Source organism: Vigna unguiculata, chromosome 7 (assembly GCF_004118075.2).
Source record: "Vigna unguiculata cultivar IT97K-499-35 chromosome 7, ASM411807v1, whole genome shotgun sequence".
Lineage (NCBI taxonomy): Eukaryota > Viridiplantae > Streptophyta > Magnoliopsida > Fabales > Fabaceae > Vigna > Vigna unguiculata.
The window spans coordinates 24,121,485-24,142,936 of NC_040285.1; the positions used below are offsets into that span (position 1 = coordinate 24,121,485).

General features: G+C 33.3%; 3 protein-coding genes across 3 annotated transcripts; 1 reads left to right on the plus strand and 2 right to left on the minus strand.

Moving 5' to 3' along the window:
- Positions 1-582: 582 nt before the first annotated feature.
- LOC114192669 (auxin-responsive protein IAA30-like) lies at positions 583-1,911 on the minus strand. The gene is made up of 4 exons (XM_028082445.1): positions 1,602-1,911; positions 1,212-1,414; positions 1,016-1,115; positions 583-898 (listed from the first exon to the last, which is right to left on the minus strand). The coding sequence occupies exons 1-4, from the start codon at positions 1,769-1,771 to the stop codon at positions 841-843; spliced, it is 531 nt and encodes a 176-aa protein (XP_027938246.1). The 5' UTR covers positions 1,772-1,911; the 3' UTR covers positions 583-840.
- A 2,329-nt stretch (positions 1,912-4,240) lies between these two features.
- Positions 4,241-9,586, minus strand: LOC114192442 (protoporphyrinogen oxidase 1, chloroplastic). Its single transcript, XM_028082161.1, has 9 exons — positions 9,074-9,586; positions 8,238-8,423; positions 8,035-8,119; positions 7,051-7,198; positions 6,890-6,970; positions 6,628-6,799; positions 5,878-6,037; positions 5,619-5,722; positions 4,241-4,810 (listed from the first exon to the last, which is right to left on the minus strand). Exons 1-9 carry the CDS (start codon positions 9,467-9,469, stop codon positions 4,511-4,513), a joined length of 1,632 nt encoding a protein of 543 aa, XP_027937962.1. The 5' UTR covers positions 9,470-9,586; the 3' UTR covers positions 4,241-4,510.
- A 4,238-nt stretch (positions 9,587-13,824) lies between these two features.
- On the plus strand, positions 13,825-20,883 carry LOC114192429 (meiosis-specific protein ASY3). Its single transcript, XM_028082147.1, has 11 exons — positions 13,825-14,000; positions 14,301-14,376; positions 14,958-16,499; positions 16,605-16,728; positions 17,718-17,837; positions 17,928-17,988; positions 18,100-18,249; positions 18,330-18,388; positions 19,182-19,316; positions 19,997-20,088; positions 20,563-20,883. The coding sequence occupies exons 2-11, from the start codon at positions 14,344-14,346 to the stop codon at positions 20,632-20,634; spliced, it is 2,388 nt and encodes a 795-aa protein (XP_027937948.1). The 5' UTR covers positions 13,825-14,000; positions 14,301-14,343; the 3' UTR covers positions 20,635-20,883.
- The last annotated feature ends 569 nt before the right edge of the window (positions 20,884-21,452 follow it).

Sequence of the window (21,452 nt, forward strand, 5' to 3'; positions counted from 1 at the left end):
TGATAATAATTTGGGTCAAGTGAAGCCACATTGGGCAAAGGTTGGAACCTGTCTGCTACCAATCTACATGGGTCTTTATCTCATTCTCATTCACACAATTGTGCCTACAGATTCTGCAACTGTCTTTGTAGAATTTATTAAATGATTAGACAACTACCCAAATCAAATTCATTCCATTCCCCAATTAAACCCTAGTCTTGTCTAGATCAGATTTCAATATGTTCACAAATCATAATCAAACATTTGTGTGAATGAAATTCGAATCTAAACAGCAATTGTGTACATATAGACTAATCAAAATATCAAAATCAAAACAATGCAGATGAATAATACTATAACATTACTTTATTGTGCTCGACATTCTATTATGTCTGTCCCTTTATTGCTCCTTATTCCTCGCATGTTTCTACTTTGCTTTCTGTCTAAACCATATGTTTTTCTGCAATTTTCCTTTGCTTTATTCATTTTCTGTGTAAGAGAACGCGGAGGAACTGGAAATTATGTCGGTAACGAGAAAAACTAGAACCAAACTTATAGAAACCAAAATAAAGTAGGCAACTGGAAACTTACACAAACGGCATTTTTGCTCTTTTTTCATTTAGAAAATTTATGAAAGGATGAAAATAAATAATTGTAATTATATTTAAACTCTATTTTTTTTTCCTTTTCCTTTTCTTTGATTTTTCTCTTTCTCGTGATCTCAACCCTTTTCAATATCCAAACATACTAAGAATATACACCACTTTGATAATGGATGATCACTGACATTGAGTCTCACTCTACAGGACTAAATATTTAAGTCACAAAAAGAACCAATCTTTTGTCATATGTGAACATTGATCACCCAAATGTCTCAACCCTTGTGATCTTCAACCTTTTTACAGCCGAAAGGAACATCCTACATGACCAAAAAAGCAAGTACATCAATGCTTAAAATGGAAAAAAAAATGTAAAAGCTCCATGTAGTAATAGGTAGAAAATGAGTTTTTAAGAGAAAGTTATGGTTATAACTTACTCCCAAGGAACGTCTCCAACCATAATCAAATCTCCTTCTCCATCTTCATAAGTTAGAACATGGCATCTCTCTTGTTGCACTCCATCCATCTCAGTCCCCCCTGGGAAAAACAACCACATTCGCATGTTAGGAGACAAAGATGCTACATACACAACGTCAAAGTAATTAACCATGACAGAATGGAACCAGATCATACACAGAATGGTGGTGTCAAACATTTGTTCAAGGGTCTTCACTAACTCGTGATAACCATCATGAGCTAACAAATTGAGTTTTCTACCAATTGGAATGCCTTCCATGTACACCTTCACAAAGAAGCTCGTGTGATCGCTGCAATCATTAACTTCAGTAGCTTGTGAAAAACTACTTAGATGTGGCTGCATCGGTTGCCAGTGCCCCCTACCATAAACAAATACTTGAGAGGGTCAACAACAACATTCAAGCTAGCCACAAACACATGATGTCATAAAATCTAAGAGGGACAGAAAGAAAGAGTTTCTCAATATCAGAAGCAAAACCCTTGAATTATTCTGAGGGTACCACGTTTCATGAAGACAAACATGTTTTGCATATATATTGTACAAACCCTGAACTGGAAGAGGCAACATGTTGAGAGGCGGAAATGCTGAGTCCAAGCCTAAGATCTGTGCGAAGGTCTTGGCTATGTTGGTGCGTGAGAGAGGATGCAGTTGAATTGGAAGGGTTGTTCCTGCAGCTGGTGATTGAAGAGGAGGAAGAACTAGAAGCTTTGCCCATTGTGGAAGGAACTAGTTGGGTGGATTATACACATGAAGCCGCCACATTAGAGGCCTTAAATAAAGAAAGCAAGAAAGAAAGAGAGAATGGGAGAAGAGGTTTGAAGAAGACTTTTTCAGCTGCTGCGCCACCCTCCATTGGCCACTCTCCTCTTTTTCTACCTCCCATGCAATTGGTAGACCTAAAATGTTGTCATGGTAGCCGACAACAACACGTGTAAATAAGTAAAAATCAACATAGTATTTATACTATGTCAACATGTTTTTTGTTTAATAATTCAGCCTTCATAAGTATATTTGGACTAATATGAGTTAGTCAGCTGGTATCATGGTGCACACAGATTTTGAGTTCGAGTTCACCAACACTTTTGTGATTAAACACTTGAATTAGTGGGCATTTGAAGAGGATTTTTTTGGCAATTACTATAGAGACAGTAGTTAGACAAAGCGTGTGGTCCGTAATGCACTGATTCTGTTCTGAGGAGAATGGAATGAACCTAAATATTAGACCATTGGGGTGGACAAGAGAACATTAATGTTGATATCTGGTACCTTGCATAAACATGTAATATCCACGTAATCGATGTTCAATGGATATAATCATCGTGTTGCTCGTGGGGATCTTAGTTGGAGAGACCAAAATGTATTATTTTGTGCAAGTGAAGTGAGGCTACAAATACTGCTACGTACCAAGGAAAACATATCGGTGTATGAACAGAAGAGAAACACTTAAAGTATGAGAACAGAATTTCTAGAAGTGTTGTCTCATTCCCTTTCGAGAATTAACTTCAGTAGACAAACTTCACCACCCTTTTCTTTCATTTGTGCAGAGTTGTCGTGTGCATTTATTTCTCTCTGATGTGTTCGTTTTGCATATTATTTTGCATGCCTGGTTTTCACTGTAATCAATATCAAAAGCAATTTAGGATGATGCAATTAATAAAGAAAGAACAAAAGGTCATATGTAATCGCTTCGTGAACGTGAAGTACGTGACAAGTTTGAATATTTTATTGACTTTTTTATGCCAAAAAACTCGAGATCTGGTCCTGGGAACTGCCAATCAACTCGATTTGATAGCATATGAAAAGAAAAAGGAAAAAGAGACTGAGTTCTGTGCAATATCAAACACATGTTGGAATTGGAAACACACTTTAAAAAAGTGTGTTTAATTTATTAGCCCTTCATGTCCAAACAACTATTCCTCACTTTTACTTTATTTTAAATCATTTGTTTCTTTTAGAAAAATATGACACTTCTAGAACATTTAATGTTATATATCCCTCTATCAACTTTTTTTTTTTTAATACACACACCGATTAAAATAAGATAACATCATATCATATTTAGTAGAGATATCTTCTTTTGTTTCCCTTTCTTCCAATTTATATACAAATGAAGTAACAAGTTTTCTTTGGACAAAAAAAAAAGATTTTGAAGGGAGAAAAGAAAGTATCGAATGGAGTGCGCATATCTAAGCATATCTGGTGGAGAGGCAAATGAACCAAAAAGAGAAAGAAAAGATAGTGATGGATCATGTGCATTGTGGAGTTCTTGCTGGGTCTCAGGATTCTCACATTGGCTGACGTGGCTTGAACGCAATTTTGGTGACTGGGTCTCATGTTGAAGCTGGTTTTAATGGTTAGGATTAGGAAGTTGAGGGGGAACAAGAGCATAATTAGTTGGATTGGATCTAAAGATATGGGAAATGGTAGGTAAAGAGGGATGAATATATGAGAAAATGTTGAAAAGGGTGAAAAGGAAAAAAGGTAAAATGTTCCCCACCATCCCAACCACAAGGTTGCTTGGATTAGCCATGAATCTGTCATTTGGTCTCCAATACAGTGATTGTGTTGAATTAGAAAAGCAGGGTGTAACCCACATCCGCTTTTTCTTAAATACCTCTATTAGATGTGTCTTGCAATGTCAAGACCAAATCGCCCATTTTCCTTCTCCTTCCCGTTCTTCTATCATCTTGTTTTTCATTGCTTGCCTTCTCCGTCATCATTCTCCATGCCCAACAAATCATCACTTTCATTCATTGGTCAAACTTTTTTTCTAGTATATAACTTTTACATCTCCCATGCAACCATGTCCCCACCCACTCTATCTCTTCTACTTTTTAACTAAATATTTTTATTCTTCTGCCTTCACTGACCTATACCTCCTACATACAGATTCAAACACACGATGTTGTTTTTGTTTTTGTTTTTATCTGATTGAATGACACAAGACATACAATCATGTAACATGCAATTGTCACTGTAACATCCATTGCCTGGATTTGCAGATGGTAAAAGTAACATGCATGCGACTTAATTTTTGTGGATTGCAGAAATTTGTACATAAATAGTCTCTTTTAAGGGCCTTGGTTCTATTGCTTAAATCAGAAAACCATTTTCTTGATCCGGTGGTGATCCTGAACTGTTACTCAATATGGTTGGATAAATATATGAAGTTTACACAATTTTGTGAATCCCAAAAGTATTTTATGCTGAGCTTAAATGTGATTGAACTTATGATTTTGACTACCTTGACCCTCCTACATTATGGAATGACAAAAGAATAGCTATCAGTCCTCCTAAATAAATGTTAATAGATAATGAACAAAATAAAGTGAATTTTACATTATCTGCAGTAGAAGCCACCAAAAACCTAACGAACGAATTTGAGAAACTGTGATTATTACAATTCAATGGAACACGAGAGTTCCGACCCATTCCATGAAAACAAAATTTGCCACTATTTGTACACTCTATTTGTGAGATAATCGTTTACTTCAGCTGCTGCCTCGTAAGCTCCCTCAACGCATCGTCCCAAGGCAACACCAGAGACATAGTTGCCCCCAAGGAACAGCCCTTCAAACCCAGTATTTCTAAGAGAATCTTTAGCAGCGTCTAGAAGATCAAGATGGCCAATTAAGAACTGGGGAATAGCTTGAGGCCACAGTCTCACCCCCAATACAAATGGATCCTGAGCATTTGGGTTTATGAGCATTTTCCTCAAATCTCGATCAACTGATTCAACAAGTTCACTGTCCGTCTGCCATAAACAAGACAATTTAGGAGGAAATGAAAAAGGAAAGGAAACAAATCTGATTATACAGGTAGAGACATGACACTTGTTTTGGATGACAAAATGTTAATGCCTAAAACCTGAAGTCAAACAACAGATTAATGCCTAAAACCCTTAACCACCAATCATCAAACAATAATGATTAGAGCAAGAGGTCTAGGGCCCATTTAAATCCTGTTTCTAAAATTAATTTTTATTTATAAAAAAAAAAAGAACAAAAAAATCAATAGACTAATTATTTAAACATAATGTATTCGTTTTTAAAAGTTAAAAACCTAAAACAACTAAGTTATTTTCTTTTCCTATTCGGGTTTTTTCATAACTAGTACTCTAACATCTTCCCCCACCTTTTTTTAAAATTGTTTTATATATTATTTTTTAACTAAAAAACAAAACCACAATAAAACACGCCCCTCTACAGTACGCTTGTAGGGGAAAACACCTGTGACCGGAAAAATAAACTTACAATACTCCTGTAGAGTAAACTTACAATAAACAAAAATTTCACTTTATTGGATGAGTGTGTCTCATTCCTTCTTAAATATAGCAAATTTATGCTTTCTTTTATTTACCTAATATGTTTATTTTAAAAATAAGCAGTTTCCTGCTTCTTTAAAGAAACAAATCCTATATACTTATTTAAAAAATAACTAACAGTTCTGTACACCACCGTCCTAGAAGTTTAGCAGAAAAGCTACTGTTCAACCTATTGATTGCCATAACAGCTCAACCAATTCCATATATGTTAGAAGTTCATATTTCATATTAATGTCACCTTTTGTAAAATTCCGGTATTGGTAGCCCCTCCAATGTAATTCAAGAGTAGAACCCTTCCAGGAGGTGCTCGGTTGGGGAAAAGTGATGAGCTGTATATAGTTCCTGTCAAGCCCACAAATATGTTCTTATCATCGACCGGTCAAAAACTAGAATTTACTCCACAGTGCGCAATTCTAACATGAATGATAATTATTAAAAAGATGTGGAACTTTTTGTGTTGAAAGACTTCACTTTTACTTTATAAAATTAATACTCGCCTAATGTCTCCACTCCCTGGGTACGTGGATGCAATTGACCAAATCCCTTCAGTTCACCATCTATCAAGCATTCTGATCTAATAGCTTCTTTGGGATAGGATACGGAAACTGCAGCCACTGGAGGGTAATAAAACTTTGAAAGTGCATCTGCAGCAGCAGTCTGCAAAAGATATTAAAAGGTCAGGAAATACAGCCCTCAATGTTTTCAAACTGATTTTTTGAGATACATTTTGTTATTTGACTTGAGTAAAAGCCCATGACAGGAAATGCAGTTACTGTAGACAATAACTTTCATTCTCACGGGAATAAGAGATAGTCACCCTCGAGAACACTTAAAGCATGAAACAAACACTAGCAGAGGTTTTTAGAAATATGAGAAGTCCTATGCAACGAAAAACTGAGCCTGGAAAAATGGATTAATTGTACCTTTCTTTGCATTATGTGAGTGCGGCAGTGTTTGCACAGGAAATTAATTATGGCTCTGAAAGTTCAGAGGATAATAAAAATAGAGACATATGCAACCGTAGGCACAAAAAGCATATGCACATGCATGTGCCACTCACAACACACTCAAACAAAAGAGCCAAAGGCATGCAAACAAAGAAAACTAATGGCCAGCAATTAGGCACCAAAAAAATGCCTGCTATAACTCCAACAGGTCATATCACCCAATTTCAAGGATTCCACAAAAAAGAAGTCATTAATTAACATAAATAAATTATATAATCCCACTTTGAGGAAGAAACTTACCGACAGAGGACGCAGTAATGTACTAGCAACATGGGAAGGAATGGTAAGGACAATAGTTTTGCACTGCAAAGAAACCACACCTTCTGGTGTTTCATACATCAAACTGTACTCTCCGCTCTCCAGTTTACTAATATTTGTAAGCTTCCAAGATAACTTTACTTTGTTGCCTAATCTGTCAACGGGATCACAATTCACAAGGATCGTCAATCTGGAGAATAAGAAGAAATTAACTAGAACATTGGTACAAGACAACATTTAGTACCTAGAAGAAATGGCCTCTGGCAACATGGTAAGTCCTTTCCGGAAAGATCCAACAGTCTGACCCTTTGGTTTTGGCAGACGCCTACATGATTAATTGAATTAGTGAAACACTCCACAAACTATGTGGAAAATACCGAAACTCCAGAACAAGTAATGTATTACGGGTCCCGAGGTGGTTTTGAAGCTGCATTTCTCTCTTGTATTGCTTTGAAAGTTCCACCAATAATGCTACCGCCATTTTTTTCCAACCTCCAAACTTTGCCGAATGCTGCTTTCATACTTAATTTTGAAGGATCACCTGCATAGACCCCTGTATATAACAAAATTAAGGTAAGCAGCCATTTTTGCAACAAAGATTGCCAAACAAAAAAGTAGAAAAATAAGAATGGAAGAGAAAAAGCAAGATGGAGTAAGCTAATCACTGATTAAGTAAAGAGAAAGTATAAGACACAGTCAAGTCTTTTATGGGACATTGCGCCTGACTTACATAACATCTGCGTTAAGTGCTTGTCTAATTGATTATTTGTACATATACTTCAATAGCATTTATAAGAGGGCAAGAAAGAAAATAGTGATTTTGTTAATATTACTTGATAATGTGACAAACCAAGTTTAAGTGTCCTCAAAACCACCACATGTTATGGATCGTGATGAACTAACTAGAGCTTATTGGACTTGCTTCTTGAGAAGTTACTACCCTTTCCCTGGCCATGAAAAAATTCCCGAACAGGAAAATCACGCTTTCAGTATAATTTTACATTGTGGAGCAAAGAACCACTGAATAATAATTAGAATGATACTGAACAGCCTAAAAAAGGGGTCACTTTAGTGCCATTTTGAACATAGAAATATAGCCTTTAGCTAAAAAAAAATTGCCCCGTATGAAAACTTTTAATCTCACAGTTTTCAAAAGACAGGTTAGACAATGCATAAGAAACTTCATTCCAGAAACAAACTTATTCTATTGAGATATTACTCAGCTATCTTGATGGATTATATATTAATGGCCAAAAACTGAATATCACTAGATCCAAAAGTAATACAGAAAACTCTACCAGTACATAAGTACATAATAGAAGATTTGTTACAGGTTTACAAGAATAAATTAAAAAAAAAAAAACAGAGCAAACAAGTTAATGCTCTTACCTGAACAAAAAGGCTCTATCAATCGTTCAAAAACCTCATCCCCAAGGTTCCGACGAACAAACTCTTCAACCGATTCCTCATGACCCTGTTACCTTTGTCAACATTATATTACATGAGAAAACCAAATTAAGAACATATGCATTTCATCCTTTCGGACACTGCATTTGACACAAACATAACCAAAGAAACGAAAGAGAACACACTGGAGGAGGAGGCCGAATTCCAAGCGCACCAAAGCCAGCTCTGATCTTTCCACCAAGGCTCATCAAGTCAAAGAAAGGCAAATCTGACGGCTTCCCGGGCACGGGCCTCAACTTTCCATTCCACAACACAAACCGAGGTGCATCGGGATCCCCCAGAACAAGCTCATCCTTTAAACCACTGTCCACCTGCAAAATGTATCAACAGAAATCACTTTAACAACAATTCAACAAGAAAACTAAGTATGTTTGGATGAGCATTGGGGAAAATGATTTTAAATGATATTGATTTTATACAATTAATACCGGTGAAAATTAATTTTTACATGATATGATTAATGTTGGAATTTTTATCATAAAAGCACATTAGCCATAAAGCTCACTATGAATTTTGTTTATCTTTCTTAAGGATATATTTGAATAAATTTCTTCAAAAGTATTTCTAAGAGAAGAAAATTAAAAAAAGTAAAATAAAATTGTGCTTAAGCTAATATGTAAAATCAACTTTTCAGAAACACATTTTTATTCTTACATAACCTGGTTTCATTTTATGCAAAATTTTATTTCATCTTCTAGAAGAGCTTATCTCCCAAATACCTTAACCCCGTTTCGACTAATAATCAATTCCAAACTCAGAAGTTCCTAAACACGATCTAACACTACAGTAGCTGGCATTTCAATGTGATTTTGGGGAAACCAACGGGAAAGCAAACATGCACCCAATTGTGTTACAAATCTCACGTTGGCTAGTCATACAACCAAAATAACCCGCGACAACCCACAGTACATGAGGTTGAGCTAGGCACAACCTCAAATTGGGCAAAGGAAACATTACATACCACCATAGTGAGCATTGGATCAGAGGGCTGAAAACTGTTGGGACCTTCTTCCCAAAGATACCCGTCCCTCTCAAGCGTGGTGATGTTGCCTCCAACGCGGTCTCGGGCCTCAGTCACGACGACATTGGATTTGGCGTGTTTAGTGGAGAGGGCCTGGGCGATACAGAGGCCGCTGATGCCTCCGCCGACGACTACGCAGTCGACGGGGACTGAGTCTCTGGTTATGGGCGGAGATGCGGTGGATTCCTTGGCAATGGAGCAGCGGAAGATAGGGTTAGGGCGAGAGCGAGGGAATCTTCGAGGGGGTGAGGTGAAGAAGGAGGTCGGGAAATGGAGGGAGGGGCGGAGAAGGGTTTGGTTCGGCGGGAATAGGATGTCGTTGAAGACGGTAGCCATGGCGGGCGCACAGTGGAGAAGGAGGAAATAACGGCGGCACTGTTCGTTATCTTCAATCTGTGCTACAGACAAGAAAATTTGAGAAACACGCTATAGATCAACCACCTAAGATTCTTTGATCCGCTTAACAAAAATAAATAAATAAATAAACTCTGATTCTCACATCTTAATTTATTATATATTTACATTTTATTGGTGTTTGACATCACATTTAGGATGATCATAGTTTTCTCACAACCCACATATTTGATATAGCTTATGTTTACAAACAAATAAACTTTTGTTATTTTTTATAAATACTTTAGAAAACAAAATTAGAAGTAACTCTTTTATACTTTTATAAATTATATTTTTGTTTAACTTATGTATTATTAGTTTTAATTTTTAAAAAGTTAAATACTCAATCCAACTTAAACATTTACCATTCTTTTTATTGCTCTTCATCCAAAATTAATACAATTTTAATCTTTTACATTGTGTTTGTATTTATTAATTTGCAGTTAACAAATATTAAAAATATTAAAATTGAAGAAGTAGAATTTTAGTTGTAATTTGCTTCAATATACCTGGAGTGATGATAGACATGAAAAGTTGGCGGTGGGCTATAGTGTTTTATGTTTTTTCTCAAATGTGAAGCAAGTATTTAAACATACCTTTCCCAGTGGTTTTTATTGCTCTTCATCCCAAAATTAATGTAACTTTAATATTTCACATTGTGTTTGTATATAGTAATCTGCAGTTAATAAATATTAAAAAATAAATAATGGATTTCTAGTTGTGATTTGCTTCAATAATGTGAAGTGATATACATGGAAAGTTGGTGCTGCACTATAGTCTTTTATTTGTGCTTTCAAATGTGAATATTTATGTGAAAGTAAACATAATATTGTTAAACTATTCAAAATGTCCCTGTTGATACCTCATACAACTGGAGTGGCTCCTAAGTTTAAGACTTGTGTATTGGTTATGACTTATATATATATATATATATATATATATATATATATATATATATATATATATATATATATATATATATATATATATATATATAATTTGAAATAAATCACACATTTTATATCCCAAATTTATAATTTTGCACTCGTATGTTGAACCAAACTCATTAAAAATGTACGTTTCAGGCAAGAAAATACTAATTTTACTATGTTACACCTTTTATGTCTTAGGAATATTTGACAACATTTAAAAGTTATTCAAATTATACAAATAGAGTAAATACTCTAAAAAATGAATGTTTATTATTCTATAACATCCATGAGTAGGGCTGGGCATAATTTACTAAACTATACTAAACTATAGTTAATTGTACTATATTAAACTAAAATATACTAAACTATTCATAATAATAATTGAACTGTATTATAAAATAGTTCAGTTTTAAGAAACTAAACTTATGTTAAGTTAACTAAGTTAACTATGGAACTATAGTAAATTGAAAGAGCAAAATACCTCAAATAAAATATTGGTATTAGGATAAGAATTGGACTTATGTGTTTTGTGCATTACGTTCTATTCTTTCTCTTTCATATTGAAATATTTATTTTATTTTGTCTTAATTTTTTTCTTTACTCTTTCTTTGAGAAAAATATAAAATATTTATAATTAATTTATTAAAAAAAATTATAAATTAATTCAAGATCTTATTTTATTTTGAATGAATTTTATTATGTAATGTTATTTTTATGTTATGATTTTACAGAAATTATTTTTAAAAATTAAATTTTGTGACAGCTAACATTTTTATAATTTTTTATTTTAATTCGTAACTTAAATATTGAAATTAGTATAATAAATATAAATATTGATACTAACGTATTTTTTATTTTAAAATCTTATGTAATATTATTTTTTAGTTTTAAAATATTTATTATGTGACGTCAACTTTTCTAAAGAGAATTTATTTTAAAAAAATCTTAAAAAATATAAAAAGTTATTGATTCGTTGCTTCACGAAATATATTTTAGAATATCATAAAATTTCTAGAGCATTTTTCGCACAAATATTAATGAATACAAATGTTAAAAAAAATATTAATTTTGAGAATTTTCTAAAATAAATCCTTTTAAAAAATTTGACGCAACATAATAAACATTGTAAAACTAAATGTTATATTTATTATATTAATTTTAATATATAAAAAATATAAAAAACATTGTAAAACTAAATGTTACATTGTAAAATATAAAAAACAAGTTAATACCTATATTTATATTTATTATATTAATTTTAATATTTTAATTACATTTTAAGTTACATCAAACTTTAATATAAATAAAACAATTATAAAAATGTTAATTGGTGTATTGAAGTATGATGCATATTTCAAGTATTATTTCCTAAGCACTTTCAAATTATAAACTTTAGATTATTATTGCGTAGTACAATCATATGTAATTAGTGCAATTCAATTCAAAAGAGTATAATTCAGTTCAAAAATAGTACAATTCAGTTCAAAATCAATGCAATCCGGTTCAAAAATAGTACAATTCAGTTCAAAAATATTGAAGTTTATTCAAAATCAGTGCAATTCGGTTCAAAAACGGTTCAAAAATAGTGTAGTTAAGTTAAAAATTAGTGCAGTTCAGTTCAAAAGTAGTGCAGTTCATAAAACAGTTCAGTTCAATTTATATTATAGTGCAGTGCAGTTCAGTGCAATGCAGTTCAGTCCAGTCTATTTTTAAGAATAACAGTTCAGTCCATCTGAACTGTTTTTCAGTTTAGTGCAGTTCATGCAAACAGTTTTTTAGTTCAATGCAATTTTTGGTAGTGCGGTGCATTTTGGTTTATTTTGCCCAACCCTATCCATGAGACATGGGAGAATGAGAAGAAAAATTAAAACCTAAAGAAATTGAAAAAATAGATAATTTCAAAGGTTTCAATACAAAAGAAGAAGAAGAAGAGAATAAATTATAAATATAATAAAAAATAAAAAATGTTAATAATTTTAAATATTAAAAAAGGATATAAAGCAAGTAGTAAAAAAAAATCATATTATTAATTGTTATAGATGTATAAGAATTGTTTTATAATTGTTTAAAAGAAAGAGGTAGCTTTGAAAATACGATTAAATCCTTCTATATGGAAGAGACATTCCAATAATTTTTTTTTCCTAAAAGAGGTTCAATGAAAAGAAAAAAGAGAGAAAACTCAGGAAACCCAAAAACTATAAAAGAAGAAAAAGATATAAAACTGAAAACTGAAAACAACTAGTAGTAGAGATAGAGCATGAATATTTTCAATTAAGTTATGAGTGATGATTATAAATCTCACTTCTCAAATTAAATGATAGTTTCATTTCAGTGTATCTATAATTTACAACCACTAAAGAATATTTCAATGTACACATTTTCTTACAATTTTATTAATGATAACTTGTTATTTTTATCGTATTACTATTCTGAGTTATAATATAGCCCGTTTTAGAAGAAAAAAAAACAAGTAAGAATAGAGCGGTTATTTCAAAAGTAATGAAATAAAAATTAGATTTAATTAATAGTTAATCTTATATTAGTTATATGATTAATTTTGACTGAGTTCTAATACTTTTAATCAGAATCAATTTAATCATTTCCTTAATCTAATGTTAATATTATTTAAAATGAGTTATATATTAAAATTTGGATTATATTTTTTTAGTACATTTCTTATTTGATACGTGACACTTTTATTGCTTTCTAAATTGTTTAACATTTATTATCTTTTATATTTTTCACATAACACTTGAACACTTAGAATGGTCATTAACACCAATTTAAATAAAAGATAAACTTGACTCTATCTAAAATTTTAAAAAAATAAAAAATGTATACATCAAAATAAATTATATATTTAAATATAGGAACTAAATACTTAATTAAACTTAAAATATAGGATGTTATTTTGTAATAAAGTAAGTTCTTTTTAATTAATTATTAAATAAGTAGAAATTACTATGTTTATTTCTTTTTCTTCTCCCACATGTGTTGAGAAACAAATACATATTGCTTTCAAAAAAACTGTTTTTATTTTCTATTTCTACTTTTTATAACAAGTTTAAGTTAAAATTGTAATAAATAATATTTTAAATTTCTTAAATATTAAATAAATAGATCAACATTTTTATCGTATTAATAACTCATTTTCATTACTATAAACACACACGCAATAATACATATATATATATATATATATATTTTTTTTTTTTTTTCTTTAAATAGTCACGCGGAATGCGAATCATGCGAACTCGGAGGACGGTTAAACTCACAGACTTTTCCCGCCCTTTCTCTTTGGTTTTGATTCCACTTTTGCATTTCAGCAAATCAAATTCACATTCATTAAATCCATTTTATAGTACTGTAAGTGTTTTTCTTTTTCTGCAACGCGCAAATCTATAATCTATATTACTCCTTCGACATTGTTTTGATTCAGATTAAATTTACACTACAGCCTTGTCTCCTTTCGATTGTTGAGATCGTTTCTACGTTCTGATTCCGAATTCTCCAATTCCTCTTTTTCGAGGGTTTCCTCTCAGGTACTCGAACCATTTGCATGCTTCTCTTTCTTGAGTTTCGAGGTTGCTATTTCCACTCTGTTTGGCTGTTGGGATTACAAGGAACTTTTGAGACTGGTGGTTTCTTTATGTTTCGCTTCATGAGCAATGGGTTTCTCTCATACTTTTTCTGAAAATTGTACCGGGTTTTGTGTGGGTTTGTTCTATTCATTTTAGTTGGTTATGTTCTTTCTTACTTTTTTTCAAGTTAGTTAATGACGCCCTTGCTTAGCTTAAATTGCAACTTTTCACTTTATTTGGTTTTGTTGTTACTTTTTTCAGGTGAGTTACTGAGGTATCAGCTTTGCTAAAGTAGCAACTGCGAATGGATATTGGAGCGCGTCCAGTTTTGCATGATGTAAGTGGTTACAACCTTGATTTGGCGAATTTTCTGATTTGACTAAGTTTGGTCACTATTGGTGTGCTCTTTTCGTTAATTAATTTCTAATTGGTATGAAACGTTGTCATTAGATAACTGATTTGTTAGCTTAGGCTTGCCCACTGTGAATTGTTCAAGCTAGTTTGTGCTTGATACTTGTTCTGATGCAATTGCAACTTTAGCGTTTTTGACTTTTTTTTTCGCAGTGTTTAGTGCTACCTTTTCTTCTGTGCACAAGACGCTGATGGCTACGTCATAAGAATCAAGAAATTCAATTTAGTTAGAGATATTAAATTTGTTATCAATTTGTAGTGTAGTTTCTATTATTCAGATTCTGAGGATGTTATGTAAAAAAGGCAATTATCGCAGTAGACAATTAGGAAGAGATTCTAGACAAATAGCAGTAAAGACAAACTACCCTTAAAGTTCTTATTAGAAGGACCAGGCAATAATAAATAAACTGTCTGTTATTTTCCAGAGCTCTGTCTGATGTTACTGACTACAACCAATTATAATTGCGGTTATGTTTCTGTACTCATAGATTTGAACTATGTATTCAGGAGCAGACGAGTGATTGTAGGAGTTTTGGCAGCAATATTCGTTCGTCCAGCCAGACAAGGAAAATTTCTATAGGAGTAATGGTAGATTCAAAAACTAGCACAAGAAATGGACTCACGATGGGGGACGGGATTGTCGTGCCAAATACAGAAAGGGAAATCTCTATTGTGGGAAATTTCCCTGGAGAAAAAAATGAAGTTAAAGGTGTAACACCTTCCTTTAATATAAAGCATTCTGGAGGTCCACCGGAGCTGAAGTGTTCTTGGATCTCCAAATCCGCTTACCAAAGAACACCGATTTCTGAGTCCATTCTTCAAGCCAACCAAGCCTCTAGTTTACTAGTCTCTCCAGGTGGCGGGTACGAGCCAAGTGGAATAGAGCGTGCAGCTGGGAAACATTCAGTTCAGCTTTTCTCATATCAGACATCAATTTTAACTTCTAATAATTATAAAAAGTTTGATACGGACGCTGCCAGAATAAAGGGAAGGAAGGACGAGCCCACTGACAAAGTAAAGGAATTTACATTTGCCACTGCACAACAAGTCTTCGAGTCTGAGAAAACCGACCCAGAGGACAAAGTAAATAGAACAGAAAACAGAACCGAGACTTTGAGGATGAAGCTTTGCCAAATATTAGGGACCACTTCTTCTAACAAGAGTCGGCATTCAGATTCTCCCGTACGTAACAAGGACGAGGAAAGTTTGCCGCCTGAGCAGCGTTCGAACCAGGAGCAAAACACATGTGCTAAGACCATACAAAATTCGGATACTATAGAAACTGATTCTGAAAATCCTGATCACGCTCTTAAGAGGCCAGTAACTCGTTCTTGGAGCAGAAAAAAAACGTCTTCCAAAAAACAATCGGGAAAAGGTAAAAGTGGCCCATCTTCAAAAAAGACTGAGAAGCAAGGAGAAAAAAGTATATTCTCTTTTAAAGAAGAACGGATTGGGAGGCCAGATGAATTTCCTGATGACGGTTCCTTGAGGAAAAAGAATCAAAAAAAGAATTCCACAATTGGGAAAAATAAGATCAGCGTCATTGAATGTGACACCGCAGATAAACTTCATCAACACACTTCGAAGACTGATCTACCGCTGCATGACCAGACAACATTTTCACTTGGGAAGATAGCAGGCGGGTTTATTGGTTGCTTACCTGAATATCAGACAAAATGCCCTCAGGCAGAGAAAATAAACCAAGAAAAAGAATTTTACGAGCCAACAATTGTAAATACAGATCAGTATGGAGAACTTGAGGTCTCAGAAAATGAAAACCAGCAAGAATATAGAAGTAACCCAGTATCTCAGAATGTTGCTTCTAAGCTACAAGATGATTTTTCAAGTCCTACATTTCAACTTAAGACACCGATTTTAAGTTTTTCTCCTGACTCAACACCAAATACAGGCCGAAAGGAAAATGATGTAAGTAGTCCAGCATCAACTGAAAGAACATTTTCTCTGGGAAGCATTCATAGTTTAAGAAATCTCCAGGCTTCGGAGCCAGACTTCAACATCAACGGGCTTGGAGAGAAAATTCAATCTTCTGTATCCTTATTACACCACAGGACTCAAGTTGATAACTTTGACTGTTTTGGAACTGAACTGGAAATGTAGTGTCTCTGTTTTTTGCCATTCCTTATTAGATTTCAGGATATGGAAGAGATCAAGTCTTTTATTCCCAGAAAAGATAAATCTTCTGAGTCAGAGAAAAAAGAGCAGGGTGGTTTATCTGATTCATCATCCGAAGAGTTAAACTTTCAAAGATATCTTGAAGGTTTGTGTTATACATTAAATAATGATATATACAATAATCTTTTTTGCATATTCTGAATTAAATTTGCGGGAGATCTTACAGAATCAGCAGTACCTATTTTCAAAGGCTGATTTTAGTATAAATCCCATCTTAAAACTAGGTCAAATTGGATTAAGCACACATGGACACAAACTAAATAATCCTTTTGTAATTTATACTCACTTAAAGCCCTGGAAATAATGAGCATGTTTCTTTCATTGGACTGATTTATATCCCATTTTCTTCTAGATTTCAAATCACTCGTTTTAGCAGCATGTGTTTTCATAGGAAAAACACCAAAGAAATATTCTTACATGGTTGGTTCTTAATGTAATGCAAATGCATGGAAGTTACTAGCTTGGTAGAAAATAGCATCATCCACAAGAAAAATAGAAGATCCCCACAAGTAGGGCAGCTACATGTAAAGTATGCTGTAAAAATTTCTCACTTGGAAGAAAATTATAATGTGTAATTTCCCGAGGTCTTTACCGTGTATAGCGTGTACCTAGTTCTTCTTAACGTCTGATCTAGGACTAATACAGTGTTCGGGTGGCCTTTTATGTCCACTGGTCTTGTTAGCTTCTTACGGCTGTTTGTTTAGTACTTATTTTTGAAAGGATCATCTACCAAACCAAAGCAAAAAGATAAGGGGGAGGGGGATGGATCCACTGGTAGAGTGATTGTTGATGGCTCTTCCAGTAGATTGATAACAGTTATGAGGAATGAAACAAATTCATTGGACTTGATATGCCATCAATGATTAAAGTGCATCACATATAATTGTTGGTGGAATTTGCATTACCTGCCCAATAAAAACTCTATATTACTATTAGTTATCCGATGCACGTGCTGGTTTTACTCCTGCTGCACAAACTGTTATCGAAAATTCTGTGTCTTTTCTCCCTTGTATACTGTTGTGTCCTTTCGAAGCAGAGCCATATCTTAGTTGTATCTAAATTATGTTAGTGAAGGTTCGAGAGTAAGACATGCTTCAGAGAGGAAAAGTTTTGCTCTTCATCCAATGAAGAGGCTGTGCAAGAATGAAAGCAGTAAATTTAACAATGGGAGCCCAGCTTCAGCGTCTTCAAAAGGTAGTAAATTCATTTAGTACTCAATATTTATATCTGAATATCCTATAAAGATATATGCACTTTTATACTAAAATTTACACAAATTATTAGGTACAGGAGACAGTGATTGGATTGGTGAAGCTTCTGAGCAGAATCAAGATGGGTTTGCAAGGTGTTTTATCTTTTTTCATGAAAAACTGATTAATGAGTCCACCCGAACAATATAAATTGCAACTCATGCTTGCATAATCTTTTAACTGTATGATTCTTCTCAATTGGATAGAGCTGTTGAATTGTTAGCCTTGGAATTGGGCAAACTTCAGAGCAAACTTAAGTCGATGACAAGTCAGAAATCCTCAGAAATTTTGAAGTCTGTTGCTGAAGAAATACATCTGCAGCTGCAGAATGTTCATTCCCAAATCCAGACGGACATGTAGGTGTATTAGACTGATGATTTCTCAAGCTTCCGATCGATATCTTACACTTTTGTGTTTTCTTGAAAAAATGTTTCAGGGGAAAGCTTACAAGTCTCAGTAAATCAAAGAGAAAACGGCTGGAAACTAGATTTGAAGGTAATAAAATTTAAGTTCAATGTTTAATATGTTAATATTTTTTAGTTTTACTATTGTAATTATTATCTACATTTTTCTCCTAGAAATGGATCTCAGGTTTTCAACTTCTACGTCATGTGCTTGGGTTATGTTTGTCTCTTTTGATGAACATTAAAATACTGTTTGAGGGTTTAACACTGTTTGTTCTTTTCATCCGTTATGGTTCGGTTGACATTCTATTTGGTTTTATGCATACATTTTTGGGTCTAAAAATTAATAGATGCAAATTTTTCTCGTTTATGTTCTTCAAATGCAATATACTAATTTGATACCCATAAGTTAGAAGTCAATAGGTTGTATCCCTCTAGACTAATTCCAGGAATTCATATTGTTATCGGCAAAATTACTTTAAATTTCTGTAATACATGATCATGTTATCGTTGTACTATAACAACTGTTACTCCTAGTCCAGAAGAAAGTTTGATTTGAAAACAGATATTTATTTGTACAAATATACGAGGGCAATAGCTATGATGGCAGTCCTAAAATTATTTGTCACGAGGAATTATAAAAGGGCTAGACAAAAGAATGGTATGGTTCTACTGAAAGCGTTCTTGCGCTAGATCTTGCATTTATATTTTCTACAAATGACTTACCTATCACCACCTCTGAATTTTATATTCATCGTTTTCCTCATATTTTCTTTTCTTTTGTGGCATTTTCTTGTCTCACGACTTTGTTACTTTGTTCGGAGATGTTTGCTCTTTCATCCTCCCTAGCTTTTTTAACCTTCTCTTCCTTTAACAAAACGTAGACCAACAGCAACAGTTGAGGTTAATATACGATAGATTCAAGGAAGAGGTTAATCAGCATCTACAGGATTGCCGAAGCACTGTTGAAGATCTTGAAGCAGATCAGATAGAGATCAAGAGAGCCATGGAAAAGCAAAGTATGAAAACATAGTATTTGTATTAACTTATTTTATGTTTAAAATAAGTTATAATTTAAATTTTGTAGTATTTTTTTTCAAAAGCAGTTTTCCCAAATAATTAATCTAATCCAATGCAAAAGACGTCCTTTGGTTTTGGATACGCCCTTTGGTTTTTAAGTGCAATATATCTATAAATATCAGCTCAAGGCTCATGTTCAATTTAGTTTAATATGAAAAAAGAGTAACTAATTGGTATTTATGACTACTAGAGTTTGAGAATCAGGGGAGTAGTGCAATTCTTTCATATTTCTTCCCCCTTTTTGAGCAAATAAAGGTATAAATTTCAAATCGCCGGAGACATGATACAGTTTGCGCATATTTATGTCATTTTCTGTATCATTTCCGTTAATCATTGTGTTTTACAATTTTAATTACGTGAAGACAGTGTCAATGTTTTAGCGCCGCAAGTTTTCATCTCGATGCATTATGCAACAAAAGTCGTGGACAATTACATCTATGATAATTTGGAAAGAAAGCTGCTTGAGCAACCACCTTGTGGTTAGCTCGATAGGGGTTTAAAGCTCGGGAGAGCTCTTAGATCTTGTCTCTTGCTAATAAAAGAAAAAAAGGATTACATTTGTATTATTGGAAGTATCATGTTGGTTGTGGCCTTATTTTAAATTTCTTTTTGTGTTTAGGAGTAGCACACAAGAAGCTTCTGTCGCAAGTTGAAGAAGCAATGCAGATCCAACTTGATGACGCTCAAAGGAAAATCAGAGTCACCCAGGAGGTAAGTATTTGTTACAAGTAGTTGCTTCATCCGTTAGCACTAGGTTTTCCTCTTCTAATAGTATGAGTTTGTAATTAGTCATGAATCAGTCGCATGATTCTCAAATTACTCGTGTAATGATGTGTTGTACCATACTATTGCGTTAAGTTATTCTTGCATAACGTTGTCCGCCTAAATATGTGGTAAATTGATGTTAAAAGTAGAGAAAGAAAAAAAAAGGTAGAGACAGAACATGATAAATAAATATGATGCATGTGATGATAAAGGGGGGATAGGATGAAAATGACGTGAAAGAGAGGGACGGCAGAGAAAATAAGAGGTTGATAAGATCCTTGTTTTGCTTCATTGAATTTAGGATGTGAACGTGATATGCTGCTGGTTCAGCTGCCATTAGTCGTTCTGTTTATATTTCCTTTTCCTTATTCATTTTCATTTGTTTACAACATTGTTAACCATCCTTTTAAATGGATGCAGAAGGCGAGAGGGAAACTTCTACAATTGAAGCAAATTGTAGCTATGTGCTTGAAAGAAGAAATACTAAATTGATATGATTCCCTGGAAGTTAGGAAGTTTTGCTTTGAAGGAAGCGCGCCTTGAGATTTCGCTAGATCCTTTAGACTGGAATCTTAAAAGATTTCTATGTACGTAACATTATGCCCCTCCCTCTTCTTTTAACTGCATAGAATAGATAATTTGACCCAGTTCAAGTAATATCACTTAAAATTTCTTTTATCAAACTTGAATACTGGGTCTGTTGTGCGTGATTTGCGGGATAAAAAAACATCCACATGTGTCATTGAGATTGTTTTGCTTCCTCTTGATATTTTCTGATTTTCAGCCGCAATTTGGCGGGTCCACTATACTGTTTTTACAACTTAAAATATATATGCTGTTTGAAATTTTAGGCCGAAAAGATGTTTGAGTTTTGTGACACGGTTGGTTAAAGGGAAAACAGGGAAAAGAAACAGAAATACTTTTGCTTAGTTTTTTTTTAATGTTTTTCTTTTTGTTATGTTTCGTAGAGTTGTCTTTGTGTGAGGGGATGAAAGAAGAAATAATTGCTGCAGTATTGAAAACAGTAAAATGGAATAAAATCTTTTACACAACTTTTGTTTTTACATCTTTATAATAATAAACAATAATAGCATATTAAATTACGTTATTTAATTCAAATATAAATTAAATTATTGAATATAAAAAGTAATAAAATAGGCCATAAAGTGATAAATTTTTGAAGTGTAAATAAATCCCGGTCCTAATAAAATTTTCGGACATTCTATGCGTAAGAGTGGTTCAGTAAAAGGTAATATAAATAGAGAGAAGGATATATACATAGATATCAATGAAATATACATTTTTCGAGT

Coding starts and splice junctions, on each gene's coding strand:
- LOC114192429 (XM_028082147.1), top strand. CDS start 14,344: ATGGATATTGGAGCGCGTCCAGTTTTGCATGAT. Junction 17,989..18,099: donor AATCAAGATGGGTTTGCAAG/GTGTTTTATCTT, acceptor TCAATTGGATAG/AGCTGTTGAATTGTTAGCCT. Junction 19,317..19,996: donor GAGAGCCATGGAAAAGCAAA/GTATGAAAACAT, acceptor TTTTGTGTTTAG/GAGTAGCACACAAGAAGCTT.
- LOC114192442 (XM_028082161.1), bottom strand. CDS start 9,469: ATGGCTACCGTCTTCAACGACATCCTATTCCCGCCGAACCAAACCCTT. Junction 8,424..9,073: donor ATCCAATGCTCACTATGGTG/GTATGTAATGTT, acceptor TACATTTTGCAG/GTGGACAGTGGTTTAAAGGA. Junction 7,199..8,034: donor GATAGAGCCTTTTTGTTCAG/GTAAGAGCATTA, acceptor TGTTATATACAG/GGGTCTATGCAGGTGATCCT.
- LOC114192669 (XM_028082445.1), bottom strand. CDS start 1,771: ATGGGCAAAGCTTCTAGTTCTTCCTCCTCTTCAATCACCAGCTGCAGG. Junction 1,415..1,601: donor GTTGCCTCTTCCAGTTCAGG/GTTTGTACAATA, acceptor TGTTTATGGTAG/GGGGCACTGGCAACCGATGC. Junction 1,116..1,211: donor GTTTGACACCACCATTCTGT/GTATGATCTGGT, acceptor TGTTTTTCCCAG/GGGGGACTGAGATGGATGGA.